Source organism: Chrysemys picta, chromosome 7 (assembly GCF_011386835.1).
Source record: "Chrysemys picta bellii isolate R12L10 chromosome 7, ASM1138683v2, whole genome shotgun sequence".
NCBI classification, from domain to species: domain Eukaryota; kingdom Metazoa; phylum Chordata; order Testudines; family Emydidae; genus Chrysemys; species Chrysemys picta.
Genome location: NC_088797.1, coordinates 42,585,699 through 42,604,527, shown reverse-complemented (window position 1 = coordinate 42,604,527; position 18,829 = coordinate 42,585,699). Strand labels below are relative to the sequence as shown.

The 18,829-nt window shown below is 37.1% G+C and overlaps 2 protein-coding genes across 9 annotated transcripts in view; one reads left to right on the top strand and one right to left on the bottom strand.

The window, feature by feature from the left end:
* Positions 1–17,723, top strand: part of IPPK (inositol-pentakisphosphate 2-kinase) — a 103,548-nt gene extending 85,825 nt beyond the window's left edge. For all 4 annotated transcript variants that reach the window (XM_042861721.2, XM_005309337.5, XM_042861720.2 and 1 more), the window contains 9 exons: positions 979–1,100; positions 1,766–1,855; positions 2,634–2,692; positions 3,141–3,213; positions 4,466–4,745; positions 6,073–6,223; positions 10,467–10,569; positions 11,452–11,531; positions 13,785–17,723. In XM_042861721.2, the coding sequence (XP_042717655.1) occupies positions 979–1,100; positions 1,766–1,855; positions 2,634–2,692; positions 3,141–3,213; positions 4,466–4,745; positions 6,073–6,223; positions 10,467–10,569; positions 11,452–11,531; positions 13,785–14,010 (1,184 nt within the window). In that variant the 3' untranslated portion in view covers positions 14,011–17,723. The remainder of the gene's footprint in view (positions 1–978; positions 1,101–1,765; positions 1,856–2,633; positions 2,693–3,140; positions 3,214–4,465; positions 4,746–6,072; positions 6,224–10,466; positions 10,570–11,451; positions 11,532–13,784) is intronic.
* CENPP (centromere protein P) overlaps positions 17,530–18,829 on the bottom strand; it is a 328,523-nt gene continuing 327,223 nt past the window's right edge. For all 5 annotated transcript variants that reach the window (XM_065551270.1, XM_065551268.1, XM_065551269.1 and 2 more), the window contains one exon: positions 17,530–17,864. In XM_065551270.1, coding sequence (XP_065407342.1) covers positions 17,743–17,864 — 122 coding nt within the window. In that variant the 3' untranslated portion in view covers positions 17,530–17,742. The remainder of the gene's footprint in view (positions 17,865–18,829) is intronic.

Here is an 18,829-nt window from a genome sequence, read left to right as displayed (position 1 = left end):
CCGCCACTGGTTTTTTTTTTTTTTTTTTTTTTTTTTTAAAGGTGGGGGGAGCGTGAAATGACAGATGTGAGCAGGAGAGAACATCATTTACAAGTAAAGGGTGTACTCTATTTCTTTCTTGGTTTTGGTCATTTCATTTGGCCTTATGTGATCACTGCTGCCATTTCTAATGCCCAAGCTGGGTTTTCTGGACACAGTACTACTTGTCAATGACAGATGTGATTCTAGGAGAGGATAAGTTTTCTTTGTCTTCTGTATTTCTTCCTCCCAGTTGTCCATCTCCTCTTCCTTTCTTCCCCCATCACTCTTTCTCTGAGCCCTACCAGCATGAGGCCTGGACTACATTCGTAAAGGTGCCCACTTTAATACATTGATTTGAAATCGTCTTAGATAAACTGGTGCAAACCTTCTATGTAGACATACTTAAACTGGTTTAATCCTTGCTTTTATTGGTTTAGTTTAATTCAGTGCAAGCTCAAGTGATTTAAGCAAGAGTTAAACCGGTTTAAGTGCATCTACATGAGGATTTTGCACCAGTGTAACTAAATCTGGTCCAAATCAATCCAGTTAAACTGGTGCACCTTTTCTTGTATATACAAACCCTAAGAGACACTGCACTGAAGCTGGTGATACGTTCACTTGGTCATATGCTAGGAGCAAGAGTAGGATTGCATCTGAGTTACCATCCCACGCTGAAATAAGGCCTAGCCGCTTACATGTCCTCATGAATCTCATAAGAAAATAGTCCCTGTCTCTTCCTAGCCCACTTCCAACTGAGGCTTTATTCAGGGTGATTTATACCATGATGCCTTGAGTTAGACTGGGAGGACAGCTAGTGCTGTGTCTTTGTCTTTACTTTAAAATCAGTGGTAAACAATGGCTGTGTCCTACATTTACCTTTCTTGATGGTCCCCCTTTTCTGCAGTGTAAAATAAACATGTACACAAACAGTTACTTTTCCTTATTTTTTTTCCCCAGAGTCTCGCTGTGATAAAGACTTGGACACTCTTAGTGGCTATGCTATGTGCCTTCCTAACCTCACCAGGCTGCAGACCTATCATTTTGTGGAACACCGGCCAATCCTTTGTGTGGAGATCAAGGTGAATTTGTTAAATATGGGGAAAAAACAATTGTTCCTTCTGCGTTCTTTTAAAAATAAAAATAAAAGTATATGGTAACTATTTATTTAATTTGAAAAATTGTGCAGATACTAGGTAGAGCAATAATCTTTGCCTTTTGCAAATGCTAGCTCAGGGGTGGCCAACTTGAGCCTGAGAAGGAGACAGAATTTACCAGTTTACATTGCCAAAGAGCCACAGTAATACGTCAGCAGCCCTGCCATCAGCTCCCGCTCCCAGCGCCTCCCACCCACCGGCAGCCCCACCGATCAGCGCCTCCCTCTCCATCCCCGTGCCTCCCGCCCACCACAGTCAGCTGTTTCACAATGTGCAGCAGGCTCTGGGGGGGAAAGGGCGAGGGCAAGGCAGGCTTGGGGGAAGGGAAAGGGTGGAGTGGGGTTGAGCAGTGAGCACCCCGGCACATTGAAAAGTTAGCGGCTGTAGCTCCAGCTCTGGAGTCGGCACCTATGCAAGGGAAATATGAGCATGACCTATTAACCTTGTTAATAGATATTGCTTGCTCTCTATCTCTTTAAAGTCCTTTGATTCGATATGAGAGGAGGAAAGGAACAGATTTTTTTTTAAAAAGACCTGTAAATAAATCTATTAAAATGCATTTTAAATGTTTGGTTTTTTTTTTTTTGCAGCCGAAATGTGGGTTCATTCCTTTCTCTAGCCATGTTTCGCAGGAGATAAAGCACAAGGTGTGCCGTTATTGCATGCATCAGCACCTAAAGGTAAATCTTTAAATATTCAGCCTGCTTTTCCTCTTACTGGCAGTGTGCTTATTTTTATTATAAACATGCTACTAAAATCCTGCTTTCCTGTTGAAACATGTACATGTGTTGCTTATTTCCTTGATGTTTAAAGAGGTACGTATTTAAGTGTCACTGAGTTGCTGGATGTGAGCATGAGAGGGAATATGAGCATATAGCTGGAGATATAGAAACTTTGTGGGAATTTGGAAACAAACAAGGGTAATAGTAATCTTTGCTCAGCTTTGACAGTTTTAGTTGTCAGTGTGGTAAACTGCCATGTCAAATTAAGTTTCAAGTACTTTTCATTAAACGTGGTCCAGGAAGTCATTTAATGTCCATGGATGTCCAAAGAGCTCTGTTAGCTTTAAAGCTTCTCTCTCTGACCAACTGAAGTTGTTCCAATAAAAGATTACATCAGCCACAGTGTGCAACAACAAACACTGAAATCATTCACTTGGCCATTAATCTGTACATCGTGTACTAATACCTTATTTAAATATTAGAGTTTGCGCCTAGAATGGGCCTTACTCCTAATATGTGAGATTCCCCCTTTTAATGCTGTTATGGAATTTAACTGAATTGCTGTGGAGTTTAAATATGAAGAGAAGGTAGCCCTCTACTGGCCAGAAATAGTATGTCCAAAGGGTTTAAATATTCGGAAGCTCCTTAAGACAAAACTAATGTGTATGTCATAAACCTACTATTGTATTAACTGAGACCATTCACAGTGAATATTCATAGTGATTTGTGTCAACAGGTAGCAAATGGAAAATGGAAGCGATTGAGCAAATACTGTCCCCTAGATCTCTTCTCAGGGTAAGAAAATATTTACTTTAATTCCAGTGATTTGCTGACACTGTGTGTCTGTATAGCTAGTTGTCTTAAATTAGGCTGAATTTTGTCTTAGGTTAAGGAGAGCAAGTGCTGACAAATGTTTTGTGATTTATAGCAACAGTATTTGTGCTTTTCCTGCATCTTTGTTTTTAAACCTCTAGAATTTAATTCAGTAGCTGTTAATTATTGTATGTGGTCCAGATGGCAAAACATGAGACCTCGCAAGAACTTGGATACTACTGAGATTTGTTTGCTCTTTTATGGTATCTTTCTTTGTATTGGCTTCATCTTGAGTAACTATGCTTAGGGAATATATTCAGCCTGGGTGATGAACGGATATGGTTGGCTTTTTGGGGTCCTAGTGCTCCTTAACGGTAATATAATGAGAACAGTGTGTTTGTTAAAATATTACATATGTATTTTTCTCTAGAAATAAACAGAGAATGCACTTTGCCTTGAAAAGCTTATTACAGGAGGCACAGAACAATTTAAAAATATTTAAGGTAAGATTGACTGAAATTGCTTGCATGTTTTTTATACTGTCTTGTAAATTATTGGGTCCATTTAACTTAACATCTGAATATTCAAAACCCCACTAGATATCTAGTTGAGGATTTTCTCTGTTCAAACTTTCTAATTGCAATATAGAAAGATGTATGTAGATTTGATTTTATGGAAGGTAAATCAATACCTCACTTAATTTTTGTTGGAAAAGTCTTTAAGACATAATGAGGCTGATGGGACTCTATTACAGCATCCACAAGTAATACCATAACTACTGCATAAATTATTGGGTTTTTCTTTTAATATAAGTTATTTTTCAAAATGTTGCAATTTTGAGTGCTCCTTGAAGGGTATATTTTTGCACATAGTTTCATAACTTGTATGGAATATGTTGTACATCGTTTACTTAAGAGTATAGAGACATTTCTTCCTCCGTAGAGGAAGTAAAATGTTACTTCATTGCCCACAACTGATGCAGCAAAAACGTATAGCAGTACATGAACACTACTCTGTAGACTATGGAGATATCACATGCATATGTGGTAATTCTAGAAAACAAGCTCTCTGTTTGAGCTATTTCCAACATAAAACAAAGTAGCCCTCCAATATAAGATATAACTCCAGTTGAATTATTTCAGCTGTGTGGAAGCGTTGGTAATTTGATTTTTAAAAGTGGTGGTTATGAGGGGAAACCAAACCCTTCAGTGCCACTCTATCTAAATTGTTCTGGGCCTGTCCAAAGTCTATTTAAGTCAATGTAGTGGGTTTTTTTTTTGTCAGTGTCTATGAAAAAAGTCTTGTGGCTTATGGTTAAACTTACAGGGATGGGATGAGTGTTCTGTGCAACTTATAAACCAATTTTATATTTCAATTTTGAACAATTTTAAATTTTCCTACTCTTAAACTTTATGCACCAAGTCACTTTTCCTTCTAGAGTCTGTTCAGCACCTGTGCCTTGGCTAGCAGCTAAGAACCTACTAGACAACTTACCCCAGCATGCAGTATTGCATTTGTGACTGATAAACAAGTGTCTAATTGATGCAGTTGCTCAATAATTTTAATTATTTCTTCTGAGAAACATACATTGTAACCATCTTTGTTACATGATCAGACTCTCTGCTTGTAGCCACTGAAACATGCCTCTTCAACTGTTAAATATTGCACTTAATGAGTTTGTTCAGCGTTCTTTATAATTAAATATTCATATTTGGACTTTCTGAAATGCATAAGTATGTCTTTGCTCAATTACAGAATGGTGAACTAATTTATGGCTGTAAGGATGATCAGGACTCTCTCTCTGACTGGAATGAACTTGCTCGTCACTTAAAACCATTCTTCTTTCCTGCAAATGGGATGGTCAATGGACCATATTGTACAAGGACAATTATTAAAGAATTAATCCATGTAATAACAATGACTCTACTTAGTAGTACTGATGCCTGCAGGGCAGGTAACATGAAGACGGTTCCCATTTCACGAGGAAGGAGCTACTGTGAAGCAAGTGCTTTCAGTAAGGAGCTGGTAAGAAATGGTAAGAATTATTTCACAGTAATTAAATATATTGTAATACAATTCAGGATACATAATACACTGATTCAGATCACTGCATTTTATTTACTGTGCGCTACTTAGGGTGAGAGTTGAAGCAACAAGAGTGGGAGCTTTACCTGTTTAAACACAAGAAAGTTAATGGGCTGAAAACCCACTCCTCTAAAAATTCTTTTACATTCACTCTAGATAATTGATTTTGACTGAATTTAAATTTGAATTAATACTTTTTAGTATTGCATCTACTGATGCTGAAACTCCACTCATCAGTGCAAGCATGTAAAAGCAGTAATGAGAAAAATGAAAGAAAAAATGTGCTCCAGCTGATTACAATACTGTGTCTAAAAACACTGTAGAGTTTCTTGCCTTAGTTTGAGATGCAGGCTAGCTGCTATTTTAACTTAGTTTAGTTTGCATTAATATTTGTTTTTTTTTTTTTCTGCATGAGGTGGGTATTTAAAATGAAAAAGGGTGTATATGTGTGAGAAATGGAAATGAGGAATGGGAGTTGGAGGGTCGGGCAGAGCGTATTACTTCCTCACTACTCTAGTCTTGCAAAAGTTCAATTGGTCTTCAAGACATTGCTGCTGGTTGGGACACAGCTCCTATAGTGTACTGCTATGTGATCATGGAACCATTTCTAAGCAGTAATTGGTATTTAGTGGGTGTGCTTGAGCCTAACATTTCAGATGCTGCATTACATACCCATATTACTGTTTTGAGATTTTCTTTAAGTTGATCTCCTGAGTTGAATTATTTGAAAAAACAGGGGTTTTTTTGTTTGTTTTTTAAAGTCAGTACAGTTTTCTACAATGTATAATAGTTACTCAAGATCTGAAATGCTACATGACTTGATGTGATCTAGATTACCTTGTAAATCAGTCTAACTCATCTGGGGGATATTTTCAAAAGCACAAAGGGGAGATGAGGCGCTGAATTGCCCCTTGTGTCTTTGAATATTTCCAGTAATGTAAGACAGACAGCATGGAAATGTGTGAGGGAGATTTTTTTTCTGTTTTGCCCGCCCCCCTCCACCCCCCCGAGTGTTTTGTCATGAAAGGAAGAAAATCTGATTCCCATCCCATAAGATTCATTGCACAGTCAAACTCTAGTGTTATACATAATATAGTAGTTCAAAATGTGAAATATTGAATGCCCATCTCTTACGATTTTACTATTTTAAACCTAAGAATTAGTCTGTAGCTTTTCCTTCAGCTGATCAAGCTGGGGAATAGTTGGGTCTATTATGTAAAAACAGTTATTATTATTTTTTTTTCAAACTACGTAATTTGAAAATACTTTTTTTCTAGGTAAAAATAAAATGGAGAGCTCTGGCTTACCAAGGGGCTGTCTCCTTTATAAAACCCTTCAGGCTCAGATGCTGGACATGCTGGATATTGAGGGACTTTATCCTTTGTACAATAGAGTTGAACAATACTTAGAGGAGTTTCCTGAGGAGAGGTAAGATTTCCAGGCTGTCTTCTGTATTGAGCTCAGGAAGGTGTAACGTGATAATTTGCATTGCAGACTCTGGAAAGTTTCTATCTGTATTTGTCTTCTGGTTTCGATACAAATTCAGGGTATCCTAAAACTTGGTGGAATGGATGAGACCATTGGTTCACTGTATAGCATTATGCCTCTGGAGGTGACCCATACATAAAGCTATAGGGGAAGGCTGAAAAATACCAGTGAAATGTATTATTAGCTTTATGTCTGGCCTTGTAAAGTTGCGAATGTTAATGACCATTAAAATGTTCAGCTCTATTTTTAAAAAGCTTCAGCCTTAGTATTTACATCTGACATAACAGTACTTCCTTTTTTTCTAATCACACTGCCCTTTAATTTCACCACTCATCCCCTTATTCTGATATGGGACCGGGTGTTAAGGCGGTACTGAAAGTTTTCACTGTGATCTTTATGCACCTTTATGCAAGCCCCACCATACCATTTTCATGGACCTTTTTGGTCTCAGCTGTCTCTCTAAAAGGCAAAAAAATTGGACACCGCACTTCAGATGGTGATGGCATCATCAGCCACTGTCAATATTTAGGAGCTTGGGTCTGCACTCTCTGCCTTCTTGCACTGTTTTTTTCCTGTGTAGTGTGTAGGCTCAGCAGTTCCTTGCATGTGAAGGTCTTTGTTCCACTTCTTGCCCATGATCTCTCCCCACTGGCCTATGCTTCTAACTTCTGCTTCCTGAGTAGTGCAGTACTGATAGTTACATAGCTCTGAAGGGGAACCTTCCCAAGGGCAGCTTGTTTGGGGGCCTATTAAACTTGCTTTGTTTCCTCAAAAGCTGGAAATCACATCTCCTTGGCTTGGGATTGAAGCAAAATTGCTCTTTTGCTTCTCTCTCAAGTAACTGCAAATCACAGTGCAGATTTACCAATGTAGATGGATTTCCTCTTAAACTTCACCCTCCTCACCCCTATTTTCATAATCTTTCGCTATACCATGGCTGTAACAAAGTAATACGTGAAGTGTCTCAAACCTTAATATATTTAACTTGTCAAATGGAGGTATGGAAGTAGTATCCCCAGAAGGTGAAACTGAAGGACAGGCGTTAAAGTAACTTGCTCAAATAGAACCCAGGTCTCCTGATTCCTTCTCTGTAGTCTAACCTGGTTGCCATCATTCAGATTTGTGGGTTCCTTGATACCATGGGACAGATTACTTCATTGTGCCTCACTCTGCTGTTGATACAAAGAGATGCAGCCTAATTTTTGCAGGCTGGCCAGGTGTGTAGACACAATACAGCACTGTACAAAATCTATTTTGAATCCTGCTGTTCCTGAATCATCTTTGGTATCTAGAGACCCATTATGTTGCCTTGATCTTCATGCTTTTCATTTTAGTGTCTAGATATGGAACTTCACCTTTCTTGTAACACAGCAGATAAACCTCTGCACAATCTAATTTGGGGGCAGTTTTCTGGTTGATGTGAATATATTCCCATCTAGATTTCTTCTAGGAGAGATAAACAAGGCCCTGGGAATTGAAAAAGCAGGAAAGCTTGTTTTCCGTCTTTGACTCTATGAATAAAAAGTAGCTGTGAACAGATGAGATGTACTAGTCCTAAAATCTTGAAGGACATGGTGACCGGAAACAGTTCAGTTCACTAACTACAGATGCTACTTATTTTTGTTTAAAAAATCAGCTCGTTTTAAATGCAAAATATGTTTTGTTTTTTTTCTTTTATGTCTAAAACTTTAAGGTAGTTTTATTTAATACAAAAATTGAAAATGCTTTTGTTCATTTTTTAATTGAATTTGAATTTTCATCGAGATTGATACAAAATCACGAATAGTAAACAAGAAATGCACATTTAATGGAAAGGCTATATTTAGTTGGAAATCAACATGTTTTAATGCTTACCATCCAATGAGAATCACCTTTTTATTTTTTTTTTCCTCCCCCTTTTTAGGAAAAGAACTAAAAAATACAAATGCAAAACATGATTAAAATTGATTACCTCTCCCACTTCCCCTTTGTTTACCTGAGCTCTCTTTTTGGCAGTAAATCATGTGATAAAAGGAATTATTTCTTCACAGGATGTGAAATTAGGCTGTGGAATTCATCACAGGAATTTAGTGCATGTCAAAGAGGGATTTGACACTTGAATGAATAAGAGTATCCAAAGTAGTTATTTTTAAAGTTTTGGCAGGGATTTGAAACATAATGCATTAAGATTTTAAGCCAAATTCTAACTATTAGTATTTAAGATGAGATCACTAGGATGTATGTAGGGGAATTAGTTTATTCCACATCTGCCTACTATTGGGTTTTCTTAAACCTTCCTCTGATGCATCTGGCGCTGACCACTGTCAGATACAGAATGCTAGACAAGGTGGAATCTGATATAGTGTGGCAATTCCTATGTTAAATTCTTTCTAGTGTTTGTCAAGGTGAGCAAGCTTGCAGCCTTGCAGTAATGAGTCCCTTGGTATTGTTCAGCCAAGAAAGTTGACATGATTGTCTAATATTTCCTATCTCATGTCTAACACACTTTTTATGTCACTATTGAAACTTGTCTCCAGTTCATAATCTGATATAGAAAAATGTTTCCTCAAATTCTGCCTCGACTATACTGAAACAAATGTCACTCCTCCTCCTTTGAAAGAGCCAAGGCATATTTTAAGGTTGTGGATACCCTATTCTCATGTTTTCTCCCTCACTTGATGGGCAGTTTCTCAGTGTTTAGTCTTCTGGGAGTGAGGCATTGATATGTTGGTTACAAATTGATTTCTGATGGAATAGAAATAACTGGTAATGTGTGACTTATGCATTTCTGTACTCCAGTAGTAATAGCAGCGGTCCAAGAGGACAGATATTTACAAGTTAATTACTTCAGTTAATTTAAGGCTCAGTTTTATGTTTTCCTGTAAATATGGGTAATGTGTTAGTGGAAAAAGAAGAAAACAAGGACCCAGACAGAACATATTTAAGTCCTTATAGGTAGTGATAGGTTCTGCTGTCCATCAGTCTAGTGGAAGAGAAATGGTCCATTACATATTGGAAACCAGTGAAGAAATAAAATAACCAAGTAAATTCTTAATTCCCCTGTTCCCATCCAGTTTGCAGGAGGTACATAAAGACGTGCTCATAACAATGTGAAATTCTAATATCTAATTAACTGTTCAGTTGCTCAGTGTAGTGCTTTTATAAGTGAGAACCTTCTGTGTTTGCATCACTGCTGCTTGCAGTGAAATAGATGAGGAAGTTTATGGAGTGTAACTCTGATGTGAAATTATTTTAGTAAGACCCTCTCTGAAACAGAGAGAGTGATGAAATACTATGTTAGTTTAGGCTGTAGAAATCCAAGATCAGTAGGTGTGTGAATTTACCAGATTGCCATCATAAAATGGTGACCTGTATAGCAACTTGTATTGAACAAGTGCCGTAAATGCCTTCTGGTATCTGTTGTTGGGGTACTAAGCACTGAGAGTTAAACTGGACTTACTTCAGATGGAAAACTAAGTCCAGTTTGTTTTTGTAGTAGAAGATCACTCTAAGGCGAGGCCCTCTTTCATTTTGTATTGTCCTTTGTATTCCTTAAAATGTAACTTCCTTGTGTAATTTAGACACTATCCACAAGAGGGTAATAGAGCTTCATTTGCAAAAGGTACTGTTTACTCTCTGAGCAGCTTCTGATATGTGGAAATCAACATTTTGATATATAACTGAAATATTCCATGTATGGTGAGCAACCTTAATATTGAGTCCTGCTAATAAATAGTTGGCAATATAACACTATACTTTGGCTTTCTTAAAAAGGCAGGCAACATAAATTCAATCTTGCATATTTTCTGATGTGTGCATAGATTAAGCATTCCATTTGTATTCTTTACCTGTATATAGCCTTTCTAGCTGCTGTGCATTAGCACTAAACTAAAAACTTGTTCCCAGCTTGATATTGCATATTAGCCAACTCGTGCACTTATGGCTTCAGTTTCTTAGGAACTGAAGTATTTCATGCAACAAGTCTTCTAGTAAAAATGCTGTTGCTGGGAGCCTCTGCAAACTGTGGAGAAAGATCTGCTGTTTCTCCATTTTTACAACATTGCAATTCTTCCCCATCATAATGCTGTTTTACTTTTAGTAAAGGTTTACCCTCACCTGATGAAAACATCTTTTTGAAAGGTTTGGGCCAGGAAAGATTGGAACTGGATCAGTAAAACTTCTTCCTGTTTTTTGTACTTATTAGAAGTACATCACAGATAGATGGACCTTACAATGAAGCATTTTATGAGAAACTTCTAGATCTTTCAACTGAAGATGATGGAACAGAAGCATTTGCATTTACAAAGGTACCTTTCTTCAGTGTGGGTGCTAAAGCTTACTTTATTCTGTCAGCTTTCATAAAGTATCTAATATATAATTAAGCTTGGCAGAATTTGATTTCTATTTTTTATAATTTTGATGGATAATTGATTTAAAGCATTTTTAGTCTATTTAAGCTTTCAGAGTTGTGGGAAATTTTGGGGAGGTCAGACACTTAATAACAGAAAACACCCTTCAAAAAGTTAAATTTATAACCATTAAAAGAAATTGTCAACATCAAGAAAGTAAATAACCTTAATTCAATCAGCATTTTTCTTCCTTTAGTTATCTGTAAATTTCAATTACTGTCAATGGAAATATTTTTCATCAGTATGTGTGTTTACAGTGACAATGACTACTGATAATCTAATCTTTCCAAGCTTGTGTATACTGTAACGATCAATGAGAGAGAAAATCTGGTGAGATGCTGAACAGTTAAAATTCCCATTGAAGTGCTCATCCCCTTTGAAAATCAGCTCATACTACCACTTTTTAACTAAACAAAGGAGCTAACTATTCACAAATTCCTTACTCATTTCTAAATCACAGGGTACATTTAAATGAATAGCTATTTCACATTAGTTGACCTAGTATCATAAAATAAATATGTACTCATGCAAAGTGGTCTGTGTGAAGAGTTAACCATTTGTAACATGTGACACAGAAAAAATGTTAGTGAATACATAAAGTCTGAGGAGTAATGACCTCTGTATAATCTCCTCAACACCTGAAGTGATGATTAATTTACATTTTCATTGTGCATGCTTAGATAATGTACTTTGGCTTTGTATCTGTGACTGAGACGAGAAATATTTGTACAAATGCTTTTATTATGGAGATAAGTCATTCTGTGTTTACCTTGTGTATAGGTTCAGCAGTACAGAGTAGCAATGACAGCTAAGGACTGCTCCATCATGATTTCCCTTTCACCTTGTCTACAGGATGAATGGTAAGGGATTCTGAAAGACAGTTCACTCAGACAGCCAAGATTAAAAAAAAAAAATGTCTATAGTTGATTTGAGTCAAATAATCTTCAGGGTGTTTCACAGTTGGGTTGCCCATGTTGACAGTGGGAATACTAATCATGAAGTTCTGATTAAAATATTTAGAATAGGAGGCTCAACCTCTTTTTTTTTTTTTTAAACACTGAAGCTACATAAGGCAGTGGCTCTCAAACTTTTGTACTGGTGACCCCTTTCACACAGCAAGTCTCTGAGTACGACCCCCCCCTTATAAATTAAAAACACTTTCGTTATATTTAACACTATTATAAATGCTGGAGGTGAAGCAGGGTTTAGGGTGGAGGGTGACAGCTCACGACCCCCCCCCATGTAATAACCTTGTTACCCCCTGAGGGATCCCGACCCCCAGTTTGAGAATCCCCGACTTAGGGCTTGTATTCACTGCAATTGTTAGCTTGAGTAACAGCACTCTAGCTGTCAAGTGAGAGCAACCACACGGCAAAACAATACTGGAGTTGGATTGTGATTAGATTAACTGCTGATGAGTTTGTTGTAACTTGAACTGTTGCATTCCCACTGCATTACTAGCTCAAGTATCAGCATCACTTGAGCTACAACCTATCTTTTCTGACAGGCTACCTAGCTCCAGCTAGAGATTTTAATATGGGCAACTCTCAAGTTATAATTTGAGCTAACTGCTATGACACACTCTTAATTTGGAGGCTGAAATCTGTTTCAAAGTCCTAATGTTGATATGCCTTTAAGGATAAATAAAAATGAATTACCTCAGTCACCATGGCAAAAGAGTTATGTTCTCATTCTTTGTCACTGCATATCTTTTGATTCCTTTCTGGATATTAGGATTTATTCAATTTCTTATCATTAGGGTGGTAGAGTATTGGATGGAAGACGTATTTGGTAGTGGCTGTGTTCATCCTGTGCTTGTCCTCTGATTTGAGGTATGCAGGAAAGCTGCTTTTGAAAATAGAGAGCCAACTTAACCCTTTAAAGTGACTGACCTGAAGTGTCAAGTATCTTGCTCTCAGTTCTGTCAAAACATCAAGAGGTGCAACTTTTGTTGCAACCACGCAGCTTTAGTAACTTAGTATCCATGTTCCATGTTGACTTTTTTGTCAACACAACCCTAGTCATCTCCTCAGTCAGAAGCTAATTTTCCATGTGGATTAGTGCTGTTTGGAGGATAAATTCTGAAGAAGGTAATCTCTCTTCTCTAACCTATAATACTTGAGAAAATAAGATAGAAAATTCTCCCATTCAAACCTTTTACTTAGATTTCGTAGGTCACTTCAGGGAATTATTTTCTAATATCATTGTTTTAAGATGTATTCATAACACCTGAATGTTAGTTCTGATAGGCAGAAGGCAATTTTATTCACTCAGGCCAGGACAATAAGTTGAACAAAGTAAGTTTCATACAGAGGAAGAAGAGGCTATTACTTCAGTTTAGTATATAAAAAGGATATTTGTGAAATGGCATAAACACTACCTACCTACCGTTATGTCTGTGCAGGTGATCGTTGGGGGGAGGGATAGCTCAGTGGTTTGAGCATTGGCCTGCTAAACCCAGGGTTGTGAGTTCAGTCCTTGAGGGGGCCACTTGGGGATCTAGGGCAAAATCAGTACTTGGTCCTGCTAGTGAAGGCAGGGGGTTGGACTCGATGACCTTTCAAGGTCCCTTCCAGTTCTAGGAGATGGGATATCTCCATTAATTATTATTATTATTATTATCGTTGTTTCTAGCTGTAGAAGTTCAGTGCAGTACTTCTGACAAACTTTTCATTTATACAAATAGCTCTTATTGCCAAAACCGCCAGTTGAGATTATTTCATTTAGCAGTGGTAGAGCAATTTAGGGAGGTTTGGTTTAGATTGGTGTGGAAACTAACAGGAAAAGGATTGGCGTGTGTAAATAAATGGCTTATTCGTTCCTGTTCCCACATCATTTTGGACTGGAAAAACTATACCTGAGTTAAGAATGAACCCTGGCTGCTTTTAAAAGCTACATCAGCTGAAGTCCTAGTTTTCTGGTCTACAATGCCTAATAAATATGGAGACACTGGCAATATACTGCATGTGTACAATATACTGCATATGTAAAGCAGAGTTATTTATGATAAAGCTTTAGATAGGCACTGGGCTTTGAATTTCCACTAAGAGCATAAGTGGTCTGTTTGCTTTAAACAAATTGTCTTGCAACATTCCATTGGTCTTCTTTTTCAGCTCTGCTCAAAGGCCTGTCGTTCTGGCATCCAAATCCAGATTCACCTTTTCAGTTTCTGTCCTGGACCTAGATCTGAAGCCATATGAAAGCATTCCACATCAGTACAAACTTGATGGCAAGATAGTAAACTATTATTTGAAGAATGTACAGGCCAAAGATGATCCAATGATGTCAAATCTGTTCAAGGAGAATGAAGACTGCACACTAGTTCTCCATAAAGTGTAACTGTTTCCTTAAGGTTATGGTTGAAAGTGAAGGGTTAATGAAATGTACTTACATTGATTTTCTATTATGTTCAGTGCATTTTTCAGCTGTGAATGTTTTTACTTTAAGAAATATATTTTAATGGGTATGCCTTTCAAAGACATGGCATAGTACTAAAAAAACACCTTCCAATATATAAACTTAATCTGAAGGAATGTATTCAATATTACAGAACAGATGTGTGCCATACCCTGCAACAACATGACAAATCAACTTGAGGTATAAGTCCATGTTCTTAAAATTGAATGACTACTATGTGAAGCACCGAATGAAATGTTCTGGATTAATTCTCATTTATTCTTCAGTGCAGAGTTAGGAATTTCCAGATACATTGCACTAATGCAGAAAGCCTGATCATTAACATGAAAATTACAGGATGGCCTTGCACCTTGTGCATTTTAACACTCAATTTTTTAAAACAAAAGCAAACCCTCCACTCCCTGCATTAATAAAACCAAATTTAAAATTAAGCCGCACTGAGCACATTAAAAATGCACTAAACTTAATTCAAAATAAATTGCTGCCCATGTAATTTAATGTTTAAAAAACAAAACACACTACTGAATTGTATAATTGCTCTTTGGTGCTGGCTAGGTAGAGCTTGCATGTTAGTGCAAATCTATTTTAAGCAGAGTGAGTGAAATTGAGAACTCCAGACTCTGCTTCCAAAAGTGTTGTGATCAGTCTGAAAAAGCTTTCTGTAACGATTTGTATAAATGTAAGTAGAAATTCACAAAATAAGGGGTAAGGGTTAGGGATTTTACTAGGGAAGCAGCCTTGATTTTTAATTATTTGCTGGTTGAACATATCAAGCTTTGATCCAATGGTCTACACCGAGCTAGTCCTGCTAAATTAGTGAATCAGGAATTAGCTCTTTCTTAATTCAAATTTAGCTATAGGAATCGTATACTCAATTTTTGTCCATGTGATTTTGGACTTAATTCAGATGCTTCTAAACTTTTTTGTGCATTAAACAGCAGCTAGCAAAGGCTGCTCTTGAATCAGGCTGTGACTGCAATGACATTTTCTTGAGAAAAGGGTTGACAGATGGTATCTGCTTTATCTTGTAAAGTTCATTGTAATCGTAGGTTGTGACTTTTCCTTGATGGTGGGTGTCAGTTAACTTTGTACCAACATTTAGCAGTGGCTTTAGTTTGTGTGGTAACAAGTTAAACACATTCTGCCAAGCTGGAGATGATTTGTGTGGATGAGGTGCTATTCCCTGATTCTTGTGAAGTTTAAAAGTGAAACAGGTTCAACTAGATCAAAAACAGTGGGATGAAACTATGTATTCAGAAATGTGGGTATTGTGGTATAATGAACTACAGGTTCTCTTAGCTGTTGAAAAGCTTTCTTTACATTTCTTTGGGGCTCTCATACCCTAAGACTGTACAAGGAGATGTTGTTCAAGCCCATCTTGAAATGCTGCTATCTGTATACAGTAGGTATGTAATGGTAATAAGTTTCAAAATATGGAGGTTGTCTTAACAAGGACTTACCTCTCCCTATAAAGTAGTACAGTAGATTTATATTGGGAGCTTGAATCTAATGCCCTTTGTTTCATTGCATTTTATTTGAACTTCTTCAGAGTATTGGCTTTCATAAAAAATGGCGCCGTGTTCATTGGCAGGACCCAATGTACAATTCTGTGAAACCATGGCCCGTTTGACAGTTGGGCACAGAGTGGTGATAGTCTTAATGAAAACTTATTTATACAGCAGTATTGCTTAACACTTAGAAGTGAACCATGTTACTTTGATTCACTAAACCTACCACCAGTTAGTAATGTGCCTTTCTGGGGTACAGTTGTTTGCTCTTGTTATATCCACAGCAGTCTGACCTAGTTGTTGATTTATTGCAGTTTGCTGTGTGGCTAGCTGCAGTGTTGTAATAATATCTTCTGAGCAGAGAATTAAAAGAAAAGTCACATTTAATTCAAAGGGGCGGGTCATTTTTAGTCAAAATGATGAGTTGTCTACAGCAGGGGGAAAAAAAAACTTACTGTGGTCAGGTTTATGCTGTAACTTTCCACTCTTGGTGTATGTACACACCATAGTTCAGTTTCCATGTATATGCAGGAAGCATCTAACTGTAATTTGCTGCCATATGTATTTTAAAGAGGAAACTCGCTGGCACAAAGAATCAGGATTACACAAAAATAGTGAAATGGATGTAGTAGTATTAGTTAGTTCTGCCTGCTTAGCAGCAGAACCCCAAAACAACCTTTTCTATGTCTGAATAAGAAGAAATTTGAAATAAACTGCAGTCTGGCAGCATTTAATGCCTTCTGTTGCTCAACCACATGCTCGTTCTGTGGGGGCAGGAAGACTGAATCAAGCCACCCACATTGGTGCTTCAGTTCAGTTATTCCTTGCCAGAACAGACTGAATGACAAAATAGATGATTGATATTTTCTGGTAATGACTGACAAGCTTACTGTTTTAAAACAGGCAGGTCTAATCCAAGATCTACCAGGCTTACTCTGCTTTATGTGTGCATGTAAATGTGTGTACACTGCTTGCGCCATCAAAATGTACGCCAGCTCGTAGTTGTGTATGCATACTTACAGAATCATGTACTTGAGTTTGCAGAAGAACTCTTAATTGAAACTACTTAGCAAGAGAGTTCTCCGTTTACATAAATTATAGCTTTTTTGGCCCCTGAGCCCAGAAAAATATTTACTCCCAACATATATGCAAGTACACCATTTTTAAGGTATCAGCGATTAATTTTGAGCTTGCCTGCCATCGCTTTCCCAATGTTTAAAGGCCTCCAAAAGTGAAATGAGGAGGTCACGTAACTATATGGAAACTCGCTGGCTATTGTAGTACTTTTAAAGCGCCAGTACAAAATTGACTGTTTTCCCCCTTTGAGAAATGCTAGACATTTACAAGTGAGCTAATACTAAAATAATTGATGGGCATAATGAGGTTGCAAGAAATGTCTTGAAACTGCTTCATATTTATTTGCAATGTGTAAAGTATCAAGTTGACAATACTCCTCAATGATGGTGCAAGCTTTCAGTGCTTTGAAACCAAACCATGATAAACAGTAATTAAAGTGCAACACTTTGTGAAAGTAGTAATGTCTATTCTGCATCGCCATTATAGAAGAAGCAGCAACTGTACTGTTTCACTAGCATTCACAAAATTGATTTCTAACCACCCGACTATTCTTCACAAACTTAAATTTGGCTGTATTGATCATTTATTTCTGTACTTCTATCTTAATTGAGTAGAAGGAATATTTAAATACAACTTTATTCTGCTTTCCATGTCACTGTTCTCTCTGTTTAAAATCACTGTACTTTTTGTATAGAGCTGTGAAATGAAACGTCCACTTTTTATTGACTTGAAATTGACAGCACATGTTCCTGTAACCTGTTCTAGAAAATGTTAAGGACAGAAGAACCACTCTGGTACATTAATTCAGAAATTTAAATTTATAATGAAATTCACTCTGTAATTATTTTATTTGGCATTTTTGTATTTAAATTGCTGTATTTATTTTTCATGTCATGACAATTTATATATAACGTGCCATAATTGTACAGATAGCATGTTTTATGGGTATGGTTTTTAAATGGAAAATAACTTAATGTTTATATTCAATAAAATTATAGACTGCATAACTCAATATCATAATTAAAAGAATTTCCAAATTTCTACTAGTTATAAGTTTTGTAAGTGGTATTCATTTCTTCATGCCAACTGATTTGATCAGACTTTCAATGGAGGCCTCAATCCCCAGCAAAAGGAGCATATTTCTGAAGCACTGGGGTCCATTTTCAATAGCTGCTTTCTTATCCTGCAGGGCTGCAAGAAAAGAAAAGATTAAATACAAGTAAGTCCTAACTACAGCAAATGTCCTGGGGCATAAAACCTAGTTAAGACGACAGTACTGGGCTCATGTGCCATTTTAGGAAAATGTGACTGGAATTATTTAACACCTCTGCAAAGCAGCTTGAGTTAGGAACAAGTAAATTCCACACTTTGCCACTTAATCTAATCATTTGAATAAGGGGTTTGAAGCCTTTGCTTTATTTCTGTTAGACTAATTTACACATCAAGATTAAGCTTGGAATAATTATGTATCCAGTTGTTTGCCTCTGTCTTTAGAAAAACAGACTGGTTATTCTCAAGCTTTAGAACAGCAGTGGAATGTAAACTAAAAATTGTTTGGGTAATACCCTTACAACGAAAAGGGATTCTGAACTTCTTGCTTTGCAGTAAAGGGTCATATCTGAATAATTTTCATGTTTCATTAAGACAAATTGCTTTATCACTATGAATTAACAAAATAAACATAGCTTGTGGAAGCTGCAGCATCTCCTCAAGCTTCCTAGACACCCCTACAGAGCCTGCCAAAGTATTATTGTGGTTTCTGGACAACTAGCACAAACCTTCTCTCTACCAAATGTGCTGCCATCAGATTTCAGATAGCTCATGCTTCCAAATTGACTGATATTAAGCAGGTAGAAGCTATGTACAATTGAGGCAGTACTGTAACACATTAGTCACTGTATAAATAAATACCTGTCTAACAGTCAAAGGCAGTTAGATTTATAAACACAAAGCAGCTCCATCAAATGTTTTTGGAATGTGTCTTCAATGAGACAGACTTCAGTGGCATATAAAATAGGTAGCAGAGAAAACAGGCTGCTTCTCTTTGACTGACATGTCCACCATGCCCTGCAATACACAATAATGCCACTAACCTTGTCAGGGGATCATACTTTTTTTTTTCTAACTTAAATTTGGTATGAGAGAGCAAAACGAAT